This window comes from Tachysurus vachellii, chromosome 7, assembly GCF_030014155.1.
Source record: "Tachysurus vachellii isolate PV-2020 chromosome 7, HZAU_Pvac_v1, whole genome shotgun sequence".
In the NCBI taxonomy this organism is placed as follows: Eukaryota; Metazoa; Chordata; class Actinopteri; order Siluriformes; family Bagridae; genus Tachysurus; species Tachysurus vachellii.
In genome coordinates, this window is record NC_083466.1 from 17,435,244 (window position 1) to 17,458,321 (window position 23,078).

The 23,078-nt window shown below is 37.3% G+C and overlaps 1 protein-coding gene across 1 annotated transcript; it reads right to left on the reverse strand.

Moving 5' to 3' along the window:
• Nucleotides 1-859: 859 nt before the first annotated feature.
• On the reverse strand, nt 860-19,768 carry m1ap (meiosis 1 associated protein). The gene is made up of 9 exons (XM_060874677.1): nt 19,520-19,768; nt 18,241-18,426; nt 17,238-17,427; nt 8,191-8,376; nt 7,939-8,098; nt 6,847-6,988; nt 4,685-4,882; nt 3,379-3,561; nt 860-2,672 (listed from the first exon to the last, which is right to left on the reverse strand). The coding sequence occupies exons 1-9, from the start codon at nt 19,766-19,768 to the stop codon at nt 2,520-2,522; spliced, it is 1,647 nt and encodes a 548-aa protein (XP_060730660.1). The 3' UTR covers nt 860-2,519.
• Nucleotides 19,769-23,078: the final 3,310 nt, after the last annotated feature.

The window sequence follows — 23,078 nt, forward strand, 5'->3', positions numbered from 1 at the left end:
AACACTTTTTGTGAATTGATATTTTAGAGAGGTGACTGCATTCATATTCAGTAACCTGTCTGGGTCACACTGGACCCAGAGCCTATCATGGGAACTCGGTGGTGGAGTGTGGGGTGGGGGGATACAGGCGGGAGTACAAGCTGGTCCGTCACAGAGCGCCATGCACGTTCACACACTAGGGACAATTTAGCATAGCCAGTTAACCTATTGGCATGTTTGGAAGTGGGAAGAGAACTTGAAAAGCAAGTTGAAAGCACTTTCTGGCATCTTGGCAAAATCAAAGGTGTCTGGAAAAAAGATATCCTCCAACCACAAATTCTTTTAATAGTGTTCATTTAATTAGTGAGATTTTCAATAGTAACACTATTGGCATTTCCCAGCATATAAAATGGTTTGCACTGGGGATATATTTTTCATCTTGCTTGACTTCTCCTTTTCTAGAATGTACAGTTTCTGTTTTCATTTCACCCGCTTTTGTATGCCTGAATAACCATACGGGAAAAAGAAAAAACAGAAGTGTGCCCTGTTCTCTGAAGTGTACAGCAGAAGTACTTTTGGTACATAAAATGCTAATGAAAGTCAAATTATATTTTGAATAATAACCTTTCTCTAATATTTGATTTGAACTCATATATTTGACTGTTGAATGTAAAGATATGTGGAGGATTCATATTACATAAAATTTACATATAAGTCATGCTGATAGGAAATTCCATAAGTGAAAGCTGGAAAACTGAAAAATCTGTTACTGCCAAAAACTAATCATCTACTATTTATGGAAACAGAATCAGTCTTTCTAGTCCCTTCCAGACCCTGTCTCTGCTTTACACACACTGTTTCACACTGTTTGTGTGAAAATTAAACCAAACTGCTCAGAAAGAGATAAAACTCCATTAAGATGTTTAATGTCTTTGAAAAATTAGGTATTAAGCAAGTTACATTAAGATAATTTTATTATTATTTAATGACAATAAAACAATTAAACAATTGAACAATAACAATTGTCATGAAATAAACATTAATCCACTGAGCTCCTTTCCTTAATGTAGAGGCATGAGAAAGAAAGCTCTTTAGTAACAGCTCTAAAAGTAAAGCTCTAGTAACGCAACAGAATCTTAAAATAAAACACGTTGTTTATGTGGACAAATGCCCAGACATATTGTCTTAATCTCTGTTCGCTTTTGGTAACATTTGTAGGATTACTCCTATGCTGAAAAAGGTTGCTGTGGACTTTGACTTGGAGTCTAATAACACTTCATAGACATTACAAATCCACATGCAATCTGGCCCAGGAGAGAACACATGTCTACACCATTAGGGAGCCTCAAATGTAGAAGCACTCTGCGCAAAAACTTCAAATAATACAATCAGAAAATCCGTCTTTGTAAATGTTAACCACCACCACCCCCCCACCCCCTTTTTTTTTAAATAATATATGGAACAGGAAAATAAGAACCTTTTTTTACAAAAAGCTTCTCATTTGTGTTGGGTTTTGCATAATGTTTAACCCCAAAATGAAGTCATAGTGACATTGGTGTAGGCGGCATTGGGTGGGTGGAATAGCGGAAATGTTAATGAAGCAGTACTGACGGCGCTCAGTAAGGCAGAGGCATTGAGTAACACCATGGCCTTGACATCACTACAAGTTCCTGAAACTCTTTTATTCCCCTCTGCACCCTCAGAACTATAATGCTACATAGCAATACGCAAAAAATGCCGCACCCCCCAAACTAACTTTTCAGAACAGATTCTTGTGTGTTGTATTTCATCACAGACTATGTGTGAATGTCCCAGCAGTTGCAGTATATATATGTGTGTGTATGTGTGTGTGTGTGTGTGTGTGTGTGTGTGTGTGTGTATGAGAGAGAGAGCCAGACCAACCAATTTAGCAATACTAATTTTAAAGCAGTTTTAATCTCGCTTTAAAACTGCTTAATTTTGTGTGTTCATGTTCTTACCATCTAGGGCCAAAGTAGGGGCGTTAACAATGTCTATCATTTTTTCCCCAGTGTTTTAGCAAAGAATGAGGCATTTTATCTGCTCTAATGTTTAACAGCTGCAGACGCATAAACAGCTGGTGTGTGCTGCACTGTAAGGCTGCCATGTTGTCCTCTAATAGAGACCAGTGAGTGGAAAAAGCCCTGTTTAATCACTGACACGTTAAAAATTGTGGTGCTTAGGAATTGTTTTAAATTATTAATAGGCTGTCTTGTTTGGAGTACTGACTTGATACTGAAACTTATTAACACATCTGTATATTTTTTCCCATAGGACTTTGAGATGAGTGAATTAACTCAAATTTATCTAGCTATTGCTTTAAAAAGAATTTGCTTTAAATACTATTGTCAGTTAGTCTGTTTATATATGGAAACATGCAGATAACTGAAGTTTCTGGTTGGCTTTGCAGTGCACCGTGCTATGGTGTGGTGTATCCGTTTATACTAATTTAGACCAGTGTTGTGACATACACTAACCAAAAACCAAATAAGAACGGTCTGTGCAGAACTATTGTAGCACTCTCACGTCATCATAAGAAGATTGTAATCCACGTCATCGTCCACAAAGCAGAGGGAGGACCGTGAGTGGCTCAGGGTCAGAGGGGGGCGAGACATCTTGGCTGGGGGTGCAGAGGCCAGAGGAGCAACCATGGCTCTGACACGACCTTGCTGCAACTATATGCAAGAAAGAAAAGGTATTACTTCATCAATAAATTCCATTGTCCTAATAATAGGCTGGTGGTGATAATAATTGACAAAACCCAGAATGTCTGCATAATTGTGCAAGTCAGTGTGAGAATGTACTAATATAATATTAATGTAACTAACAAAATGTGTTTGTTCTCTAATTAATTTAAATGTTTACTGCAGTTTGTTTTCACTTACATCCATAGAGTATGAGCAACTGCTATGAGCAAGAAAGACATAACTTTTCCCTATACTTAAAGAAAGAAAAAAAAAAACAGAAAGAAGACACTTGAGGTAGCTCATAAACATTTATGTGAAATCGAAGGCTTTCTTGAATTCTTCATTAAAAGATGTTTGTAAATTGAGATCTGAATCATTTGTCTTTTCAGAGATTGGACTACTTTTTCAGAACTATTCAATCTGAATATTATGCATAACTAATGTGGAAATCATGAGTGGCTACGGTTTAATGTCATGTTCACACATCAGCTGAAGATGTACATGAGCTATTATGGTGATTAATCACCAGATAAGGTGTAAGAAGTGTGTTTGGCTTAGTACAGTATTTCTAATGTAATGATACCAAACTTCCAAATCTGAAAATGTGACATATTAAGCTTGTAAGGAAAAATAAATTAGTATGTACTACTACTAATAAACTACTTCTCGTGTTTTATTCTGTAGTGTATCTGACCTGCCGAGGTGTGGAGCCCTCTGCTGGTCGGTTTGTGTCTCTACGTTGGCCTCGTGTTTGGCTCTGAGAGCGAGAGCTGAAGGAGCGAGAGAGGAGGCCTCTCATCCTCAGGTATGGGTAGAGATTACAGCTCAGACACAGAGGATTAAACACAGGATCTGTCTCCAGTTGCTCCAGACACCTCTAGGACAAAATGAATAAAATCTGCATGTATTTGGCAAAATACACATTAGCTTGAGGGCTCAAAGTCTGGTAGTTACAGTACATCATCTGGAAAGAATACAAGAGAGTGAAATTTAAAAGCAAAAGTGTGTGTGTGTGTGTGTGTGTGTGTGTGTTTGTGTGTGTAAAAAGGAAGGTAAGGGCAAACAAGTATATCGGTCAAACAATAGTGAAGACTTCTTTTTAATTTCACTTGTTGAAGTGAATAAAAAATTATGCTACCATACATAAGTGACTAATGATATTCTGAAATGTAACAGTACTGTGCTTGTGTGATATACTGACAAATGTAGAAGCACATGCTCTTCATTTTTGTGTGCATGGACCTCTATAACAGAAGAGGAAATGTCACATACAGGAACAGGATGTTAGAACCCAAAATGGATAGTATTTTATGAGTCATAAACCATCACAACAACAGGAAAGAACACCAAACAATGTTATGCACTACAACCAATGATGTAGCAACATACAATACAAGCATTATGAAAGCTCATAAAGCAATCCATTGACTTTCACAGTGTTTCCTTGAAATGACAAATATTGGTCAAAATAAGTCATTTCAAGGAAACACTGTGACAGTTTTGAGATTCACTGTTAGATATCTGCAAATAAGTTGCAAATAAGTAACATACTGTCTTGCAGGCCTACAGTGTTTATTGTACGGTAGTAATCAATCTAGCCTCATTTAATGCAAGTTCAACATTATAAGTGGTGTTTTTCTTACTGAAGTTGTGATCTATGCAATTAAATGTATAAGTTGAACAGGTGTGTGTGTGTGTGTGTTATTTATAGTGTTTATGTGAATGAGTAACATTTCACTGCAATCAGCGTTTATCCAGATCTCAGACATGGAAACAAGTGAACACAACTGAGTTATAATTTAAATTAATAAAAGTCGATATATATTATCTGCTTAACATGTCTATGCTACCTGAGCTCTTTATATATTTCCCAAACTGTGAGTGTTTAGGCTGGGACAGGTTGGTCTTAACACCATTTAAACTGAAACCGCGTACTGAGCGATGTTTGTGTTTGTTTTTGTGTGAGAGATATTAGGGGAAAAAAGAGTGAGAGAGAATACCTCCACCATATTGAGTGTGCTGAGTGGTGGGTCCTCATTTACGCTAGGCAGATTACAAGGCAGCATTAATTCTCGAGTGAGGACAGGTTTTAGTAAAAGAGCGAGGGAGGCTGAAGACTGGAGCACGTAGTAGGAAAACACACTGGATGCAGAACGAAACTCAGTCTCTGTCCGCACTAAGAGAAACCAGTCACGGATCTGGAGAAACAAAGACATGCACAAACTATAAATGTTTTAAAATGCTATAAATATTCCTTAACAATCTCTTTTAAACTATTACCCCTTGAATCGCAATATCTTTATTTATAGCTAATGTAGCCTGTAAATGTCTTCAGATATCCATATACAGTAAGTGTTTTAGGTGCCATTGTTAATTGTGTCCTCATTTTAAATAATAAAATACCATGTTTATATACATAAATATATTATAAATATATAAAAATAGCATTTGTTTAGTATATAATTTTATTTTTAAGATTTCATTTCTGCAGAAGTTTAGAATGTATGTATATTCTATATATACATACACACACAGTACCGTAAAGAAAGAATGCTTCCAAGAATAGTTTTATTGTTAGAATAGTTGAATTTTATCAATTAACAAAATGGAAAGTAAATAAACAGAAGAGAAATCCAAATCAAATCAATATTTGGTCATTTTTCAGCAATATTTCTATGTATACTTGCACACAGTTTTTGAAGGAACATAGCGGGTAGGTTGTTCCAAACATTTTGAGAAAACTAACCACAGATCTTCTGTGAATGTATGCTGCCTCAAATCCTTCTGTCTCTTCATGTAATCCCAGACAGACTTGACAATGCTGAGATCAGGGCTCTCTGGAGGCCAAATCATCACTTCCAGGACTTCCTGTTCACACTGAAGATTGTTCTTAATGACATTGTCTGTATGTTGTCCTGTTGATGGTATTTCTCAGCATTGAGAACATCATTAATCTCCAGCACTCCGACTAACATCCTGCCTCCTGCTTCATCAGCCCAGAGCACCTTCTGTCATTTTTCTGCACCCCAGTTCCTATGTTTTCATGCACCGTCGAGTCTCTTAGCCTTGTTCCCACATCTGAGGTATGGCTTTTTTGGCCATAATTCTACCTGGGTCCCACTGGTTTCTGCCAGTTCTTTGCTGATGGCACTGCTGGATATGTCCTAATGTCGAACTGATAAAAGCATGACATGACTTTTATCTGCTACATTAAGATTCCATTGCCATCCACTGCATCTACGGTCCTCAAAATTGCCTGTTTCTTTCTGCTTCTTCAAAAATAGCTTAAACAGCACATTTTGAAACCCCGGTCTGCTTTGAAATCTTTGCCTGGGAGTGACTTTGCTGATGCAGTAGATCCCCCTTGTGCCATAGTGAGGACATGTGACATGAAACTGTCTACTACAACCTCAGCTCAATAGCAGAGTTTAGCTGTTACTCAGCCAGAGTTAAGCCTCCTACACAGCTGTTTCTGCTTCAGTTAATGACTGTTTTATACACCTGACTGTTAAAATCCTTGACTTGAATTCCTGTGCAAGTATAAGATTTGATGCTGGTTTAAAGCGAACAGGAAGTCACAACAAATATTGATTTGATTTAGATTTTACTTCTGTTCGCTTACTTTGCATTTTGTATATTGATTAAAAAAATCTATCTATTATTATTTATTTTTATATTAAAAATTATAATATTTTTATTTTTGTATATTATATATTTTTATTATTTTAATTATATATATATACATATATTTTAATTATGTATATATATATATATATATATATATATATATATATATATATATATATATATATATATATATATATATATATATAATATGTGATAACCTTTTCCTTTATTGAAGATATATTTTTCGCAATGAAGCAGTTTAAGGTATTTATTGATGGTTGTGATGGAAAGGTTTCGAAATGAGACAGACTTCCTGCGCTACATTTAGCCTGAACCATCCAGAACTGAAGCACAAGTCAGACGCTAAATATGTCTTTGCGGGAAAAAATAAAATTGTTTAAATAATATTTTTCTAATTTAAACTCTTACACAAATAATATATAATTTATTGCAATTGATCTGTATCTCCTTTATATTATGAATATGAACTTTTTTTTTTACACGTTACACATGCACAGACACATTCTTCACTGACTCGGAGTGTGTGGCAGAGAGCGTGGAAGGTCTGATGGTTGCTCTCCATCTCTTCCCAGTCCAGCTGCCAGCAAGTTGTTGGTCTGATGACTAGTGGAAGGCCGTACAGAACCGACTGGCACACGCCTTCTGCACGCAGAGCTCTAATACACACAAATTTACAGACTCAAAATGTATCTATAATCAAGAAACAATAACCACACACTAGTCATTTGCTAATGCTTCTTAAATATGTTAAATACTTCCAATACACACAGCTTCATGGTGAGTGCTAAATGTAAATTGTCATTGAGTAAACTGTACAGTAAAAATGGAAAAAAAAAACAAATAAACGAACATTCTGATCATTACTGAAGTGCCTGGACGCAAAACAAGACATAGATGAACAGTGAGTTTTACATTTATTGCACAACAAGAAGGTGAAAAAGCTCTCACTGTTTCTAAAATTCCCTGAAATCAATGACCTCATGGGGATGCAAAACATGCAAAATCGACAAGCGTATACAATGCACGGCAGTGTGTCTGTCTGTGTATGTGCTTATGAAAGACACAGAAGTCTCTGTTTAGATGTTCCTCACCACATTAGAGTATGACTCATGGCCATGTTCAGCGTTTTTGTTTTTGCATAATCCATTCATTTTCTCTTTCAGCTACTCCTTTAGCTTCGTCTATGTTTTTTCAGTTTCTCTCGCGATGTTTGTATATTATTTTTACCCACAGGTCACATTTATAACTGTTGAATGCCTTGTAGCTGATTGATGAGACATGTATGCTTATTGTGTCTAAAAGTGCATGTAAGTGGAAAAGAGCATACAGAATTACCATCATTGCCAAAATAAAAAACTGCATTGAGTTGAGCAATGTAGGTCCTTTAGAACTGGTAATGAAGGAACAGGCAGTTCAGATTCTGTTGTTGACTGTCGCTGACAGTACAGACATGAACATGCTGTGTGTTTGATCTGTGGAAGTGGTTGTATGAAAGACTTTGTTCATGACAGAAAACATCACTGGCTGTGCACATGCCTCAGGCTGAACCATTATCATTTACACTGACACAGTTATAGCAGCCATCTTATCTGTAGTAAAGTTATACTTGATAACTCGGAGTCTCTGCGGTCCTGAGTTGTGATTGGACTGGCTCTGGCTTGCTGGAGGGAAGTCCCGGATATTCTCAGTTTTCGCTCCAAGGTCAGGGGTGAAGGGGAGAAGAGCTGGGCTCACAAGCATTTCCTGCATGTCACACTTTATACACACTACAGACACACACATGTATACCTCATTAAATATTTAAGAAATAGTGTAAGACAGTCACATTTAGTTTTTATGTGTAATGAATGTGAATTACCAGCTTCAGGTCTGTGAGCAGGAATGGGTTTTGGACTGTTTTCTTGAACTGATTTAGGTAACAGGAGCTGAAGGTGCTCTCTGTCTCCTGTTTGGTCATGAAGCCATGCTTTCAGAATGTTCTCCACAGCGATGACACTGTTCTCCACTATCTGCAAGTCCATCTCAGCTCCTAGCATAATATCATCTACAGAGAAGGCAAGCAGAGAGAGAGAGAGAAAAGTAAAAGCATATTGTGGGTTTTCAGTTTTATTGGGAAAATTTTGAATTTGAGGTTTGTGCCCTTGCTGCATCTAATGTAACCACTAGATGGCAGTGCAGAACTGTGGTGTCTTAGCAGGAAATCAACCTTGCTCAGATTAACAGACACCTGTGTGTACTGCTGTTAAATACAGCAGAGATATTGCTTGGTGTACCTGAAATTGATTACTATCATATTATTGATGTCCATGTGGATTTTAACCATGTGGATTTCCTCCTAGGTTCTCTGGTTTAAAAACCACCTAGTCCCAAAAACGTACTGGTAGAATGATTGCCTACTCTAATTTTTCCCCTAACTGTAAACATGTGTGCATGGAACTCTTCAACAACTGGTCCTGACAATGTATTCATGACTTATACTCAGTGTTCCCAAGATAGGCTCCAGATTCACCGTGACCCTGACCAGAGTAAAGCAGTCACTACAGTTTAATAAATATATGTATATTCTGATAATCAGATATTTTACTTGTCCTGCTTCCAAATGTTTCATACATGAATTTTAAAAGATTCCTCTATGCTTAACTTGACCTACCACATTTAAGACTCTGGACTAATATTAATCTTCAATAAAGATAATATTTATATACAGTATACAGTCTGCTTCTTTGACACAGTCTAATTTTTCATGAATGTCATCCTGGACATAATCTGTGCTGAGATAAGGCTCATGGACGCCTCCTCTGAAGCCATATTCAATTATTCATGTACCTCCAAGAGGCCCAAAGAGTCTAATGGGAGCCAAGTGGTCATGTTTAAACTTTCATTAAGTAAGAGGTGGAGGACGGGTGGGTGCCAAGATTGAAGAGAAAGACTGGAGACAAAAGGAAGCGACTACAGCATTAAATCACTGTCTTGGGATTTATGTTGGGAGCGGTTAGTGTTCTTTCAAATCAAACACATGCACTAAAGTGGTTTTGTAATAAATAAATTTTTTTCTGGGTTATCAGTGAAGCAGAACTGCTAATCCTTTGTATCTCATCCACAAGGGCATGAACATAATTTGCTGTAGATTAATATTTAAGCCTCACCATCTTTATGATCAGTTAAATGTAAGTAAGTACTATACATAATTTCAAAGTGAATAAATAGAAGGGTCTGGAAAAAGTCTTTGTTCTTACCACTACTACTACAATAATAGTAATACAGCTATAACTTTCATTCATATATATGCAGCTGCATGTTTTCACAGACAACAGACAAAAAAGACAACACCAATTTCTTTGAATTATTTGCATAATTTAGGTTTAACAAAGCAATATGCGTTCATTTACATGTCAACAGTTGACTAATATTGAATCCTAAATGAAGGCTGATAAATGTCATACACTACTGCACACTGATAAGATTTAACATCTAGTAAATGTCACCCAGATGGTGTGAGTGGGCTAAAAAGGTGAGGATGGAGAAGTGGGAAACGGAGAACATGAGGAGTAACAGATGCAGAGCAACCCCCACATCACCTGTTAACACAAAGATAACATCTCATTTCCCTCTGTCTATGTTCTATACACCACCTCCTTCTGGGTGCAAGATAATCTAATCAAATTGCGTGCTTTTCCTATATCCGTTTTACATCTTACAATATACTTCCTCTAGACCCCATTTTTACATTTCCTTCTTTCCTCTCGTCCACTCTCTTTGTGTCTATGAGAAATGTTAAGTGGTTACCAGCAGTCTCCAAGCCTTTAACACAGAAGCCACATCATACTCATATCCTCATTCATGATTCTCTCACCATCTCTCACTAGCTGTCCATCTCTCTCATAGCTCTTTCCTAAGAACAGACACAGATCAGAGAGCTTGCCTTTTCTGGAAATGAGCTGTCTGTATGACCCTCTGTTCTCTGTCATACTGAAACAAATTGGAGCATAATTGATCGTTTTGCAGTCACTTAGATATTAGAAGGTTTAACTTGACTTGTGACCCTAATAGCTACTGGGTCATTGGGAGTCATTACGTTCTGCTAATAATTACAGGATTACAGCTTATCTCTTATCTTATTAGGAAATGGAGTAATGGTGATGTAAGGCTATAGATCTTTGATAGTTCAATGAGTGACTTTGTAATTTTCTTGTGAGGACAAATGTTGAAAAGATTAGAGTTATAAAGCCTTTTGAGAAGATTCTCAGGAATCCACATCGAGTTTTATGTCATTTGACAGCTTCCCATTAAACACAGGAAAACTGTAGAGAAGAAACAGCAAGAAATCTAAAACAAAAAACTGTTGTTTGATTTGAATGAAGGCTGAAGCCAAGAGTCAGTCTCACACCCTTTTTTCGTTCTCACAAAGGGACAAGAGGACAAAACTAAAAACACTAATATAAAAGCTGCATTAGCAAATAAAGACCTCTTGTACACACAACTGCCAGTGTACTGCTAACATCATTACTATAAATGCCATGATGTTTATGTGGCCTTTTCCACAGTGAGTGTTTTCTGAGCTGCTTTCAAGACAGAAGGGATTTTTTTTAATGCTGTATTAAACTGTACTATGCAGATCTGGTAGATGGTTTGTAAATGGTAACACTCTTGAGTAAAGGGAGAAGTTTAAAACAACATCATAAATGTGTAAGAAATGAAAGATTTACACATCATCCCTGGTGATGTGCCTGAGATTATCCCCATAATTTATAACAGGAAAATATCACAAAATTCCTTTTGTGTTAATGACAGAGATCTTAGCGGTCGGATGTACTAAATCAGTGTTCATCAGTCAAGCTTGGTGAAATCCAAATGTGATATTCCAAATAGGATATTCTTTTAACTAGCAATATTCTAGGAGTTAGGAGGAAAGAGTTAAATTAACCAGCTCTAACTTTTAGAGGGTGATAAATTCCCTGGCACCACTGCACACGATTAACAAAATATAAAGTGACAGAGAATTACAACAGGTGCTTTCATCTGCAAAAAATCCGAAGAGAAATCTTTAGCAAACAGGAATCTTACAAGTAGTCAGATATTTATTCATTCATTAATGGCAGAATGCAGCAAACCTTTTAGGTAAGCTCTTGCCATTAAAACCACAGTATTTTTTTTTTTTATCGTAACATTATGGCACTGAATTGAAAATGGAACAGAGATGAGTATACACAGTAGTTTTTAAAATGAAATCTGAGATAGGAGACAAGGAGACAGATCCTCTTAGCTCATTCCAAACAAAACCATTTAAAGCCAAATCTTTGATAGACCACCGTGACTGTTAAACAGAGGCACACAAATACACCCCCAAGTACATAAACACAAATTTATCCTTCATCTTACTTTGGTGAATCTCCAAGTTACAAAAGATAAGGCAACCAAATACGCCATTTATTTATGTGCTGCATTAATCAAAAATGGAGAAACTTTATCAACAGCCAAAAGATAATCTTTTTCACAGAACACCAGCTGCTTATATAATTTAAATTTGGCAGACGCCCTTATCCAGAGCGGCTTACATTATCTAATTTTTATTCCACTGAGCAATTGAGGGTTCAGAGCCTTGCTCAGGGGCCCAACAGTTGCAGGTGGGTGGACCTGGGATTGAACTCACAAACCTGCCGATTGGTAGCCCAACACCTTAACCACTAGGCTACCACACACCATTTCTGAGACATATCTACGGTAATTGCATTACATAATCCTAAAAGTAATGTTATGTAATATCAATTACATGTTACATATTCCTTAAAGAGCAAAATACATAATGGGGTCTGTGCAAACTAAAGATTTTACTCCTCTGATGTTATTTGTACGCCTGTGAGACTGGCAGTCACATTTGCAAATGAATACAAAATATGACAGGTATTAAATTTGCAGAAGTCAGTTTCCTTTGCAAATTATGCAAGGCTTTATAATGAGATGGTTTGCATAGCATATGCTTTAGTCTAATAATAATAAATAATACATTTCTCAAAATTATGATTTTTTTTATTCCCATAGTGAAGCTTTATCTATATTAAATATCCACATCCAAAAAAACAGTTAAACAGTTATAGTGACTTATGCTGATGAGTCATGTTGGTTAATCTGCCACCCTATTCTGAATAAATATAGAGTATATGAATAAATATCCAGTAATCACTCTACAATACCCTCTACAGGGCTGTGGTGGATCAGGAACATATCCTGAGAACACAAAGTGCTAAGTGAGTACACATCCTGAATGGGACACCAGTTTCCATCACAGAGCACCATGCGCACACACACATTCACAACTAAGGGCAATTTAGAGTAGCAAATCCACCCACCAGCATGTTTTTGGGAGGGGAAACAGTGATAACATCCAAAACTCAACACAGACAATAACCTGAGCTCAGGATGGAACGAGGAATCCAGGAGCTGTGAAGTGCTATACCGTCTTCAATGCTTCTCCTACAGTTTTCCTCTCATCACATTTAATATATGTATTTTTGGTTTACTCTTCTGTGAGACTTTTTCTGAGATCTGAACTCACCTCGGCTATTGTGGAAAAATTGCTGCATGCAAAATGCTCACATTAAGTGCTTCCTACAGCTATATGCCACGTGACATAATTCATTTCTTGCAAATCATCAGCAACAATCCCAATAACAAAATCACACAATTTATACAAAATTAGTACTGTGAATAGATGTGAGAACCTGTAAAGCCCTGTATGCCTTTTTTGGCTAAACTGATCCAGTCCAATGGAATAAACTCTATAGCAGATATAGACTGAAATTGGGTTGAACGTGCTGTTTCTTCATCTGCCTATAAAGGCGACTATGAAAGATGTTTACACATTTTGTGCTGAGTCATGAGTCATGCTGGTTAATCTTCCATCCTACTCTGAATAAAATACAGCAATTCATAATGCTCCTAAACTGCCTCCAGGAACAGGAACATTTTTGATTTACCACACACTGTTCCTTTTTATTGCACCTACTATTGCTTTTTGAGCAATGACTGTTGACCTGACCTGTTTTTAATATCCATGCTTGCCAGTTGAGAATACAGCAGTCTAAACATGAGCTGATAACCCCACTTAAAGAGGTCATGCTTGGTCAGACTCCCACTTGCCTCACAAGCTGGTGAAACTGCCCTTGAAATATGTTGCGGATAGAGTTCACCTTCCCCTGAAATGCCCTGAGAATGCTAAAAATCTCAAACGCACACTAGAGCTAGTCGTACCTATACACACTTCATAACATGCCATAAAATAGAAATGCCAGGATATTGAAACTTGGCACCTTGAGAGAAGATGAGATAAAAAGACAGATGCTATCCATCACTCTTTTCCCAGCAGCTCTGTGACCACTATGAGGTAATAGTGTCTGAGTTGTCTCATAGTCTGGGCAGAAAGACTAATCATGCTAAATTTAGGTACAGGGTGTCTGCAGGTATCCTCAAGTTAACTTGATTTCCTTTCTCATTAAAATCACCTTTTCCAAAACACAGCACTTTATAATCCCAATTAAATATCATTTAAAACCAACAATGTGAGAATACAGTATGTCCTCTGCTGCAGCCAGTCTTGGTCTACTGAGTGTTATCTTTTAGTTATTATTCAGTGTGATTGAAGTGATGTTAAATTTTAAATGTGACCCAATTGCATTCAAAATTATAACAAAAAAAATACAATTTCCATTACAAAAAGGCTTAAATGTATTGTGACATTACATTTAATACGTTATTAAGCCCTTGAACTCATCACATTTTCAGTAAAATTACGATTTTTAAGGACTTGCAGTCAGGGTGTGAAAGAAAAATACACTGTTTAGTATGCAGCAGCTAGTCCCTGGATTTACAATCCATAACAAATTACAGCATAGAACGCATTAGAAATATATTTGGCTTTTTATTTAACACCGTTCTGTTTCCTAAACAGTGAAACATAGCAGGATAAATTTCAGGATGAAACTGCAATGTGGAGTAAGTGTGGAATTCAGGGATCGGATTATCATGAGCATTAAGTGTTAAAAGACAGAGATAAACCACCTCACACACAAACAAGCACACACACAGGCACACACACTCTGAGCACACATTATCAGTCTGCCCAAACCAATGCACCAAGAGAGATCTATTTAAATAGTTGCCAGTTCTCTGACATCTTGTGATATATTGTGATTACCACACACACTTTATCTGTGTCATTAAAGTTTTTGCCAGTCTACACAAAAGCATGTTTCCTTAACCACACCATCCCCTCACCATGGTGATGCCAGAGTAAAAGACAGGGCACGACCTATGGGCAGGCTTGTCTTGTACCCATAGCAGTAAATTTGCCGTGTCAAATATAGTAAAGGCCAGAGTTACTGCTTCTGACAGAGACATGACAGAGAAATAGATGGAGAAGTTAAAAGTCAGTCAGACAGACTGGGTGGCTTTGTTTTGACTCGTCATGCGGAAAACTCATGATGTACTACTAACCCGCAAATGCTGTCTAATTTCTAGCATGAAAAAATCTGGAGGTAAAGCTTTAAGGAAATATCCATTGCCAGCTTTTGAATTTTCAATGTCACAGAGGGAAATGACTAAAGACTGACAGTGCTAGCTACACCACAACGAGTAAACAAATCCCCCCCCAAAAAAAACAGGCATTAGAGTACAGCCATGTTGTCAGATCACAACCCTGATCACAAGGTCATTGCATAATTTTCTGTTTTTCTGCTGTACCCCACCTGACAGGTTGTTCATAACACTGTGCCTTGATCAGTGATGTGTAACAGAGCATTATAATTAGTCTATGAGATTTAGACTGGATTTATTTAAAAAGGTCAATGCCTCAAATGATATGCATTATTTACATTTAATCATTTTATAATTTATAAAAAGGCAATTACTATTAAAATGTTGATTACCATCCAGTGACTCTCTGGTAGTCCTAGTTAATTAATTCTAATGTAAAATCCTAAAATCAGAGACAGGACTCACAGTTACAAGCCACCACTGATATTGGGATTGATATTTGGTCATTATATTGTTTACCAAAATACCAGCATGAGTGAAGATTGTATGCTGTATTTTATGTCATCTCATAACAGCAAGAAAATATCAACTGTGATTTAGCAGAGAATAAATATTAGACCAAATGTTTAATCTGTTTAATTAATATGAATTATTATTTGGTAATATATTAATCTTTTTAAATTAACTTTTATTTTAATTTTAGTTACTATACCCTCAGACATAGCATTAACATTAGTATTACAAGGCTGAATGCCAAATGTCTACTTTTTATGCATAAACAAAACATGAATTACGGGTGAATGAACTCATTCAATATGCAATATGCAGGCCAGTGAACCTTCTCTGCGTTACTTAGGAGTATTAAATTGTAGGGAGACTACATGCACAAATGTCTATTATTTATAGTGCACACATATGCACACACTTTCATGCTTCCTTCCTCTTTTACAAAACACCTACACAGCCCTGATCATGTGGCTGTCATGCTGAAGTCTGTCTGCTGAAAACTGAAAAACAGGATGTATTTGAAGGAGGGGTTCTGGCTCACTTTCCAGAAGGTCTAAACTTTTAATGGGTCTGGACTCTGGAGGTCAGCATGGATCTGTATCTGAGTGTATGGATAAGTCTGTGTGTGTGTGTGTGTGTGGGTGGGTGTGGAGCAGAAGTGATAGAATCACAGCACTCTTGAGAACACATTTAACTATAATCCATATCAGCGTCCTACAATTAGTGCACCATCTGACTGTGTCTTTTGAAACAGTGCTATGTTAAGCTAACCAGGAGCGATTCAGTCAGAATAATCATGTAGTCGAGAATGAAGGGCCATGGCGCATCCATCTTTAAAGTAATTACGCTTATGTAACTGTCCTTTTAGAAATTCTGTGTGTTTTTTATGTACTGTACTGAGTCAGTCTGTCTATTTGTCTCACAAGACATGGATAGCTTCATTGTCATTTTCACAGCAATCTTTTCACTTTTTTTTTTTTTTTTTTTTTGCTAATTTTGATTTTAAGACAATGATTTCAAAATCTATTAATTTATCTATTTTTTTAATTTATCTATCTTTTAGACCATGAGAGATATACACAAGCTGTGTATTTCAACTAGACCATGCACCACCAACTCCACATACTGTCTGTGACCTTAAATAACAATCCACAGAAGCAACACTCCTCGGCTTTGTGACTGGTGAAATACAGCCAGGTTAATAGTGTGACACACACTATAATGATGAATTTATTCCTTCAGCAGGTATCCAGGTATCAGAACTTGTTCTATCACATAGGTGAGAGTCATCATAGGTATTTTGGATGCTTTTATTTGGCTCTTTATTTGCACTTGTAAAAGCCAGGTTATGAGTCCTATATAATACAAGTATTTTGTATTGCTCTGCCTTCCGCTGCTTACTGTAAGACACCCTGAATAAAAGTGGCAGGTAGAAAGGATTAAATGTAGGTGTGTTGAGCTGTTGTTTATTAATCCATATCTCTATGAAGTCTTCCTGTTTTTTAGTCTATCCTATTGCAAGCCTTATAATGCTAACCACAAACATGTAGTACACATATACAGAGGGATTAGACCTTTGTTTAGAAATTTACTATAGAGTAATCTGGGTGATAAGAAGTTCACCTAATTCTGATTTGGCTTATGGCTTAAAAACAACCAAAAGAAACAGATCAAAAATGAAATCTAATGATTAGGTTAAATGTGCCTTGAAATGTATACTGTGTACAATGAAAACACAATGTGCACAGTGTGCTGGATGTTGATTTTTACTGAGATTGAAAGGCTTTGCTGAAAGGTTTTACTAAAAATACCCACTGCAGCTGAACTGAAAGTGCTGAACTGGATGTGCTGATGTGAACTGATGCTGACCGTCTGGGTGTTCCATGCCCTCTGCAGTGCAGGATTCTGGGCTCCAGGTTGGCTCTCTGTCTGAAAGGTTCTGTTCTACGGTAATGTGGACAACCACCAGTCGTCGCAGGCTGACCAGATCACAGTCCTTCAGGCCCCGTTCCATCTGCCTGAGTACAGCCTGACCCGGTTCACTGCTCACTACTGTCACCTTCAAACACACAAAATCGATTACAACCTAATAATTTAGTAATAATTCATTCTTTGAAAATCAACCTATTAACAAAATCCTCAACACTGAATTATAAAGTTGAGGTCTGGGCCAGGGTTGTGGGTTTGATTCTGACCTCGGCCCTTGTTTCCTCCATGTTTCCACCTCTAAATTGTCTGTATTATGTGCAGTGTGTGTGTGTGTGTGTGTGTGTGTGTGTGAAAAAGACTTTTGAAGCCAGTGTTATCCTATAAATAATAAGAAATGCAGCTGGGGTGGTTTACTAAACTTTCTTCTAGCACAGAAGGATCACTGTATGAATTGCCGTCGTCCTTGTTCTTCAACAGCTGTCTATTGTAAGCACAAATGTAACATTAATTTCATTAAGGGCAAAATAAATATCGAAACAATCTGATTAAAAGCACTTGTCCTCTGCTTTGCTTCCTGCATGGAGAACATTTAAGTGAGGGCTGTGGAGTGCAGAGAGGAAACAGCAGGCCATGTGGTTTATGTCAGATTGCTGATGGCTTCATTAACGTTTGATAACACGGGTTAAATCAGTGCCACATTCCATCAGCAGAGAATTTAAATATGAATGCTGGTGCTCAGAAAAAGTTAGTGGGATTATCTTCATGTAGGTCGGCGGGTGGTTTCCACTGACGAGTACACTGAAAGCACTTTAGACTTGAGGCTAAGGCCCTGATCTCCAACTGAAATATTTATTTGATTCTAGCAAGGCTGATAAAATTGGAAAATGCATAACCAGAAAAATGCTTACCCAGCCATCAACATATAAGAAATGTGGGTCCTTACATCTATAGACCTGCTGTAGACATTGTTCCCCGGGTTAGCATGGCAGATGTATTGTTTGTATTGCTGCAGGCTGTCCAGCACTGACTGTTTAAGAAGCTCGACATGTGGCTGTATGCAGCCCTCCGTAGGCAGAGAACGCAGCTCCTCCACACATGAGTGTAAGCGCACAAGATTCCCCTTCACCTGCTGCCGAGTGACAGAATAGAGAAAACAAAACAGGGGGATATGATGAGATGGGCAAAAAATTTGTATCATGATATTTCTAGATACATGTATTGTGTCATGATATTCAGATTTAATGTCAGCAAAACAACCAAGTTCTCTAGAAGCTGAAATAATTATGGTTTATTAATTATTATTTTCAAAAATTCTTTAAATGACATGAAATTGCAGGATACAAATAACTAAATTCATTTTAATGTCCGTATGTAAACCTTAAACTTAAAATCTGTTTTCAAGTTTACATTACAGGAAAATGTGATTATGCATAAAACATTGCATTAATATTATTAAAATACTGATAGGTGCAATGCTCAGAAAATAGCTTTTAGTGATGCAATTATTATGTGAGGATTAAAACATGAAAAGTGCATCCTGTTAGGTAAAATAATAAAAGCTGCAATGGAGCGATGCCTCCTGCTGTTACGGCGCTGGACTTCATTACCCATCTGTGTGTCACATGACTTTGTCACGTCTCAATGTGCACCTGTTGTGTTTCCTGTAAGCAACACCTTACTTAAATTCAATAACAGTGTCTCTAAGTGCTTTATTTCTCGTACACAACAGCGAAAATTACATTTGTTATTAATTAAACAAGCCATAATTTAGAGTCATAAGTGCATCTAATGCTGTGAAACATCTGTAAAATAAGTTAAGGCAGTTCTAAACAGTTCTTCCCTATTCAGTTTCTCTTTTTTTCATCTCTATTATAAACTTTAGAAGAAAGTAAAATCGTGCTTGTCATGTTACAGAGGTACCATAAAGTGCAAAGTCCTCTGACTAGAAGTCTCCGATTCCTGTCTGATACAAAGTGCTAACATCAGCATTTGGCATTTAACATCAGTTAACAAGTTTCTATTACAGCTTTATCTGCTCAGTGATATTTTACTTCAGGGTTAATAGTTTCTGTGAATTCAGTGTTCCTATAGAAATAATAACACATTAGAATGTATTTGAATTACAACAGCATTATAGTCTAAGCTGTGCTGATATAGAAAATTAATCAACACCTTTCACTCTCTCATCTCATAGTGTCAAAATTTCAACAGTTTTCTCTCACCACAAATGGCAGCAGACACTCCTGCTGCAGGTTCACTGCATAGAGACTGAGCAGAGGTACTCGACATGGTCCCTCCATACTGCTTGCCAAAGTGAGGAAGTTCTCAAGGGCCTCACACAGGACCGAACGTGTCTCTGACCACCAAGGTGGAGAGGTGTCGACTATTAGCACACGAGGCGGCTGAGCGGAAAAGGACGATGCACAGCACACCTGGCTGGCTGAAGCACCTGCCCGATTTCTACCACTCATGCTTCTGAATCTGCAGAACAACAAACATTACAGTTATTTATATCAGAAAATATCAGTAAACTATTCATTTTATAACAAATAACAGACAGTAATCAAGCTAACTGTTTATTACCAGTAACAGACTGTACCAGAAGCATTTTTCCTAAAACTATTTTCATGGCTATTTAAAACAAGGCTGTTATTGTTGCTTACATCAAACAAGTAGAATATCAGTAGAGAATGGTTAAATACGTGTATGATTCTCAGAAATCTATAGCTGTATCAGTTCTGTTCTTCACAAGAGAGCTCTTTCACCAAGCTGATGTTCTGGATCCTTCTTTGCCTCTGGCATGCACCCCCTGTTTCAACACAACATATACGACAAAGGACAGATTGTCTCATCTAAAATAGTCCAGTGCTTTGGACTGAAGGGCAGCACAGGCCCAGTGTCATTAGATGAGCAAGCAGCCTGATCAAAACAAGAGGAGACGATGGGTAGATTTTAAGAGCCATTAAATCCTCTACAGCAAAACCATGTTTTCGACTTATTATTTCGAATGTCTTCAGAAAGCGGTGCGTTACTGACAAGAACATTCTGGGGCTCACTTCAGTTTTTAGTTTAGTTTACATTTCACTTGTAAATTAATTCATATTTTGTAGCCAGGAATCACATTATTAAAGTATATACAAGAATAGAAAACAGGTCCATATGTTAAAATATGAGAACTTTACAAAGGTTTTCTGGTGTTAAACACTATTCATTATGTGTTAATACAGAACTACCTCTTTCGCAAGTGTGTGTTTACACATAATTACTATTATGATTATATGATTTAAATATGTTATTATAAACATGTACAGATTAAGACCTAGTTTAATTCCATCTATAATATATCCTGAATGCTACAGTCTGTAATTATACAAACCTATAATAATTAACTAGGTTTACAACTTACGGCTAATCCACTGCTAGTTTTTGTAGCTTTTGTAAAATCGTTATTTTCTGTCAGATCGAAGTGCGCGCGCGACACCGAAACATTCGTCCCTTTAAATTAAGACTTTTTGTTAGATTTATATCACATATAATTCTTGATATACGCGGTATTGCATCGACACTAAAAACGGCACACGTCCGCTTTCTAAAAAGGCAAAAATAAAGTGTATGTGTAACTGTACGAGGCTTGTGCCGCGTTCAACTACCTCTGTGTTTCTGACCGTTAATTTGAAAACAACGAGAAATCCTTTAACCTAGCTTGTTGCTACCAAATTCTACACTTTCTTTGAGGAAACTTTCTTTTTTTTTCTCACTTTGTAGCGTTTAATGACATAAATACGAAGGCAAGACTTTTCGCTTCCCAGGATTAAGATGATGCTACATTCAAGTACTCCTTAGAAGTTTGTGCATATGGGTTCAGGGGTGGAGATTAAAGGTATGGTCTCCGATGTTTGAAAGCCAATGTTGACATATAAAATCACCAAAACAAACACACCCTTAACCCAAATGGTCCCACCCCTGTATTGATAGCTCCGCCCACACATACATACGTAACCCAGGCAACTAATGGAAAGAAATGTGTCTTTATCATAGCTGAAGGGAAGAACAATATGATTGCAGATAAACAAACAAGCAAAAATTACACACAAGCATAATCATGCAAAGGACGGCATATATTAGTTCTGTGAAACAAAGCAAAACCAACGTTACTCACCTATCGAGAAGGAAAAAAGCAACCTCGGCATCTTGAGTAAAGTTGGTCGCATATTCACAGATTCTAGTTTCCCGAGTCAATGGGCCTTTTTACACCTGGTCACTTCATGTGTTTTCTCTGATCCGATAGCTATCTGATTTGTTAAAACTGTTCCATTTACATTAGGCCACATAAATACGTCTTGGCAAATCGGCTATCAATCCGATCTTTCTACTCCCGCCCAAAATGCAAATATATTTTACCTCATTTCCAGGATAATTGAAATGGAACACGCCTTGGTGTATGCGGTTGCTACAAAAAACAGCATTTACTGTTTGCTGCATTTTCGCTGGCGGCAGCATTGCATTTTAAGACCAAACGAGACACCTGGGTGAAAGATCGGAGCCAGCACTGATGGGAAAACATATTTATTTCTGGCGTGATGCACGACTTGTGAGTCACATGCGAGTGACATACTTCCGTTTGGGAGGAGTATAGCGCTGGTGTATGTGGCTTGAACAACCACATTCATTTACACCTGGTCATTTTCATCTGAAATGCATCCCAGACCACTGAAGTGCTTTGAACGATCGGATTTATATCCGTCTCTAAAACGTTTTGGAAGGCATTTACACCTGGTCTTTTTACGATCGGATAGCTATCCGATCACAGAAAACACATGAATTGACCAGGTGTAAAAACCCCCAATAACTCCTGAGCTAAACGCTGTTACTAGCAAAACGCAGTTTTAGCTGTCTCTACATTACTACGATAGAAAAGAGGTGTTATTTGTGCAGTAACAGCGTTTAGCTCAGGAGTTATTGACTTGGGAAACTCCAATCTGTGAATATGCACCAACTTCCTGCTCCTTCAGTTCTCTTCAGCGCTGGAAAGCTGATCCTATATTTACACGGGTCCTGCTTCTTGCCTTATTTTATATTCTTGCCTGCTTCTTGCCTGTTTTTATCCTCCATGTTAATGTTAAAACCGATTTCTGCTAATGTCACACATGCGCACTGAACACTCTCTCCGCCCAAATTGACAAGACACGCCCCTTTCTGCTCATTGGCTACACGTTTGTTTTGATTTTTGTTTAGTTTGTCGGCCCGAGTTTTCTGAAGCATTTCTCAAAAATCGGAGACCCTACCTTTAAGACATGGTATGTGTTTCAATGGGTATGGTCATGAAAAAAATGGACAGTGTGTGAGAACAGAAAGAAACAAACTGCACTTACTACTTAAATCTTACCGTCTGCTATTCATCTTCCAAATACCATCAATTTAAATGTAAAATGCTGGTTTATATTAACAAGCTAAGTCTAATAATGTTACCTTTTCTTGTAATATAGTAAGAGATTTTTAATTCCAGTGACTGCACATCATTTAAGTCTAATAATAAGCAGATAACAAAAAGCTAACATTGCAAAGGTGACTTAGTAGATATACAGGGTAATGGATCATTCCCAGCACAACAGTGATATAGCCATGATTTATCAAATTTATCAGGAAGAGCATCAATTCTGGGGTGTTTAAAATTAAAACCAAATTTCACCTGTCTGCTTTATTAGCCTTCATTGGCACAAAATAGATGCTGAAATTTTTCCTGCTGTAACTAGAGGAATCAGAGGCCTGCTTCTGTGTGAT

Excerpts from the sequence above, each read along its gene's own strand:
- m1ap (XM_060874677.1), bottom strand. The coding sequence starts at position 19,768 with ATGAGTGGTAGAAATCGGGCAGGTGCTTCAGCCAGCCAGGTGTGCTGT. Across the intron at positions 8,377-17,237 it reads GGGCATGGAACACCCAGACG|ATGATATTATGCTAGGAGCT; the intron begins GTCAGCATCAGT and ends CCTTCTCTGTAG. Across the intron at positions 8,099-8,190 it reads TGCTCACAGACCTGAAGCTG|TGTGTATAAAGTGTGACATG; the intron begins GTAATTCACATT and ends GTGTGTCTGTAG.